This window comes from Convolutriloba macropyga, chromosome 14, assembly GCF_964194025.1.
Source record: "Convolutriloba macropyga chromosome 14, txConMacr16.3, whole genome shotgun sequence".
NCBI lineage: Eukaryota > Metazoa > Xenacoelomorpha > Acoela > Convolutidae > Convolutriloba > Convolutriloba macropyga.
This window is the reverse complement of record NC_134481.1, coordinates 44,439,925-44,444,967: the sequence shown is the minus strand read 5'-3', so window position 1 is coordinate 44,444,967 and position 5,043 is coordinate 44,439,925. Positions and strand designations below refer to the sequence as shown.

The 5,043-nt window shown below is 35.7% G+C and overlaps 1 protein-coding gene across 1 annotated transcript in view; it reads left to right on the top strand.

The window, feature by feature from the left end:
• Nucleotides 1-723: 723 nt before the first annotated feature.
• LOC142352946 (uncharacterized) overlaps nucleotides 724-5,043 on the top strand; it is a 96,834-nt gene continuing 92,514 nt past the window's right edge. The window contains exons 1-2 of the mRNA XM_075405103.1: nucleotides 724-758; nucleotides 3,734-3,808. Of these exons, the coding sequence (XP_075261218.1) occupies nucleotides 724-758; nucleotides 3,734-3,808 (110 nt within the window). The remainder of the gene's footprint in view (nucleotides 759-3,733; nucleotides 3,809-5,043) is intronic.

Sequence of the window (5,043 nt, the reverse complement as noted above, 5' to 3'; positions counted from 1 at the left end):
ATTGCAATTGAGTTGAAAACAGTAATTGAAATCCCCTTTGCTATTAGAAGCTTTTTTTCGGAATATGTACATGAGAACAGTTTGAAAATGACGTCAGATTGAACCGAACGAAAAACTTGGTTTTTTTAGCATGCTGCAAATAAACGTTTACTTGTTGAAAAATATGAAAACGAAGTGCAATTGAATGTCTTTTTAGAAATTTGGTACAATAGAATTAATATCAGAGAAAAATGGTTAATAGAAAGCTCAAGTAGGAAACTCAAAACTTTGTTGCATATTGTTGCATAAATTACCTAACTTTTGTCTGAGTCCAATGAGTTCACGAGGGCATTGTTAGTTATACCTTTACCACGTTAGTTAAAAATTCTACAAAAAAAAACAAACAGATGCAATAAACATAGTTGATTTTCAGTCTAAACTTAGTTGTAGATGTCAATTTCTTCCATTCGAGCAAATAACAGAGGGATGATATGCAATTTGAAATAAACCAGCTGGCATTCCTTTGCAACAAACAAGCTTAAACAAAGATAAAAAATAATCTAAATCAATAGAGAAAATTCACGTTGATTATAGACAACAAGGAATCTCTTATAATCCAAACAAATTTCTTCAGAGCTGGAACAATTGATATACTTTGATTTACTTTGATATACTGTTGCAGCTGTTCAGATTTCCTTGTTCTGAGGGAAAACAGGAAAAAGTAATATGTTGTAGTATTAGACAATGAGGAAGCGGAAACCCGATGAAAGAGCAACGATGTATTAATTCGCCGACCACTTTGATATGGATAATCCCGTCATTGCAAAAAAACATTCCAAAAGCATAGTGATCAATAGGAAAACAACTATTAGTGCAGCTCTAGGAGTTGAAATTTTTGACAAGCAATTAAGATCATTCAAATTGATACTATAAAATAACATGATCTTATCAACGTTGAGTTTTAATTATTATTACTATTGTTAAACACACACACACACACACACACACACACACACACACACACACACACACACACACACACACACACACACACACACACACACACCCACACACACACCCACACACACACACACACACACATAAAAACAGACACACCACACACACACCCTCACACACACACCCTCACACACACACACACACACACACACACACACACACACACACACACACACACCCTCACACACACACACACACACACACACACACCCTCACACACACACACACACACACACACACACACCCTCACACACACACGCAGACACACACACACACACGCACACACACACACACACCCTCACACACACACACACGCACACACACACACATAAAAACAGACACACCACACACACACCCTCACACACACACCCTCACACACACACACACACACACACACACACACACACCCTCACACACACACACACACACACACACACACACACACACACCCTCACACACACACACACACACACACACACACACACACACACAACAAACACCCAACCCCCCCACACACACACCCAGACACACACACACACACACGCACGCACGCACGCATACACACACGCACGCACACACACACACACACACACACACACACACACACCACACATATACATAGATACAATGTTTCATAGGAAAAAACATTGAAGATTAACTTCATTTATAGCGACACTAAAATATTATCATGGAGTGATATGAGTACGCATGACACAAGTAAAAGTGTTTGAAAGAAAACATTGTGTATTTGGTTTTTATTACAGATGAGATGATTCTGAATTTCTGATGAAATCACAATCTTTGTAAAGACTCGCATTCAATCAGCGAGAAATTGTTGTTGGAATTCTGTGAATTAAGAATTAAGTGACCCGAGTGGTCAGTAAGGCAAACTTGAAAAAGTGGAGTAGATAAGTGAGATACAGGACTTTATTGCAACTGAAGTCTTGTTCTACAGTTGTCGTACAACGTCCTTAAGTTCAGAACCATTTGCCAACTGGGGACGAATGGAATCTGGCATTGAAAGTTTTTGTGATTAGAGAAGTCTTTTTTGGAAAATTTTCTTAACAGGACAAAATGTGTCTTCCTTATGCTCAAACTCTCTGATGTTCCCTGGCTAGATGAGGAGAGTTTTGACTGGTTGCTTATGTTCTCCTTAATTGCTCAGTAGATAAAACACAACTTTTTTGAAAACTAGCCCAGTGCCTTAACTGTAGATAAAAAGGATAAATTTGATTGTACTGTATTCACGAATTTCTGCAGTTTGTTACGAAGGAACAAAGTCTTTGTTGTCTCGAAAGCTCTGTTCGCTTTTGCTACGGTGGAAGGTAAAATCAAAAAAGGTCAGAGCTCATATTTTGAGTGTTGTGACTGGGATTTTTTGAAATAGGTTACGTTTCCTCAAAAATTTTATCTCAAATTGAAAGAACTCCCTTGTTAAGGTGTGCGGTAATGACTACACAAATAAAGAGAGTGCAAATTTGTCAGAAAATTTTGTTCTTTGCAAACCTATGCTCTGATTATTAACGAGCTAAACGAGCTAACAGTTTGTTCCCTTCTACAGAATAAAGAACTTAACTTTTCAATTAGACAAAATTATGCCTTGCTTAGTGAAACAAGTAACTAATAGCAGCGCTAGATTACTTAACCAACTGGTCAGAGACAAAACAATTTTGTTTCACGGCTCACATGAAGAGTTCCTTTAGAGACGGCTGATTATTATCTATGGATCTAAATTGTAATTTGTGTCCCTCAATTTCAGGATTCAAATGAAGACAAAGAAAGTTGCAAAAATTAAAAAATTTCTCTCTGAAATAATGCACAAAATCTTTACCAAGGTTCAATGATTTAAAGACGGCATAACGTTTTTAAATGTTTATTGGCTATTGATTTATTTCAAATTATTGACCTTTGACAATAAAACTATTTTTAACAAGCACTTGTTTTAATTCACACATACGAACAAACAAACACAAAGGACACACCACCCACACAACACCCTTACAACACACATATATACTCATCTTAATTTTGGAGAAAAAATGTTGGAGAATAACTTCATTCATTGCAACACTAAAATATTTTCATGGCCTGATATAAATACGAATGGTACATTTAAAAAAATGTTCGAAGGAAAGCATTGAGTGTTTGTTCTTTATTATATAAGGTAGAAATCTGAATGTCGGATGAATTCACAGTTTTGTAAAGACTCCGGTTCATTCAGGTACACGTTGTTCTCGGAATTTTGTTAATTAAAACTTAAGTGACCCGAGTGGTCAGTAATGCAATCTTGACTTTTGTGTCTCTTGGAATTGAGTAGATGGAGTGAGGTGCCTTTCAGGGAAATTTTTGGGCAATTCTTATCCTTTTCTGCAGTTGTTGTACACCTTCTTATAGGTCAAAACAATTTGCCAACTTAGGATTGGGATGACTGTGCTTCATTGGGGTAATGTTGAGAAAGTTGTTTTGTCTCCTCATAATCTCTTTTGTAAAATATAGTTCTCCTTAGTGATTGGTTTCACTTCTAAAATTGACTCCGTTTCTCACATTATCTAAAAAAGCTCTGCATACTGAGTTTTTGTGGCCAGTCTATTGAAATTATGTCAGCTCTGGGAAACATTTTGCGGCTAATTCAATTTTTTAAATTTTTTTGTCATTGTCAACTTGCTCTTAGCCCTTTATTTTTCCCAAGAACTTGCGAATTCAAAAGCTCTGATTTTGAAAATTTTTGTCATTACAGATGTTCTGGGCCAGTTTTTGTAACTGGCTACAACGTGTCATTCAGATGCTCAAACTCTCTGATGTTCCTGGCTAGGTCAGGAACTTTTTGAGTGGTTGCTTATGCTCTCTTTAGTCTTTAGTTGTTCAACAGCTAATTTTGAAAAACAAACCAAGTGCCATTACTGTAGAATAAAAAGACAAATTTTTTGAAGCTGGATCAACAAAATTCGAAAGATGATTTTTATCGAAGCAACCAAGTCTTTCTTGTCTCGGAAGTGCTGTTTGCTTTTGCTTTGCAAATAGTGTTGCTTTGCAATAATCCTCATAAATAATTCTCGATAATTTTCAATTGCAACGGTTGATGTTAAAGTCATAAAAAGACCGATCTCAAAGTTTGGGTTTGATAACTATGATTTCCAAATAAGTTACGTATCCGCAAAACTTTTTGTCTCAATTTTGATATAAATCCCATTAAGGTGTGCATTAAAGATCAGTAAAAAAAAGGGGAGTGCAAACTTGTCAGCAGATCCTGGTCCCTGACAACCTATAGCACAATTTTTAATGAGCTAAACGGGCTAAGGGTTTACTCAGCTCTACCGAAAAAAGAACTTTTTTATGAGGCAAATTTCTGATTTGTTTAATAGAAACACTAACTGGTAGCAGCGCTAGAATACTAAACCGACTGATCAGAAACATTGAAGTTCGCTTCATGGCTGACGCGACGAGGACTTCTACAGAAGTTGAATTATATCCTGTGGTAAGAAGTGGTCATTTGTGACCCTAAATGTTAGAACACAATTTAAAACTAAGAAAGTTGCAAACAAAAACAATTACTATCTGAGACATTGTTTCAAAATCACAATTTTTTTTTACCAACCAATCAATGTTTTTAGGGCAGTATAACGTTTCTTAATGTTAACTGACATTTGACTTTTATTTTTTTTTCCAAACATGTAAATTAATAATATAACCGAAAGGTTAAATTTTACATGCCTTCAGAATAATCAAGAATATTTATTGAAATAATCAAAATTATACATCAAACTTCTGGTTATCAATTGATGTTACCCATTAAGCTGTTCGTTCTACTATATAAAAAATAAGACACGAATGATCCTAACTGTCTATCTATTGGAAAACTCTCATGCTGACGTTGCAAAAGCTCTGTTAAATTTCTTTTGAAAAGAATTTTGTTCTCCTTCGCTCTTACGTTAGAGGGTAACTTATTCCATTTCTGTATGCTCTTCAAAATCAAAGAACTTTTACTCTGCTTAGTATACTTTTGCGTTCTTATTATCAGCTGTTTTGTCCGTTTGTTCTGTTTTAACT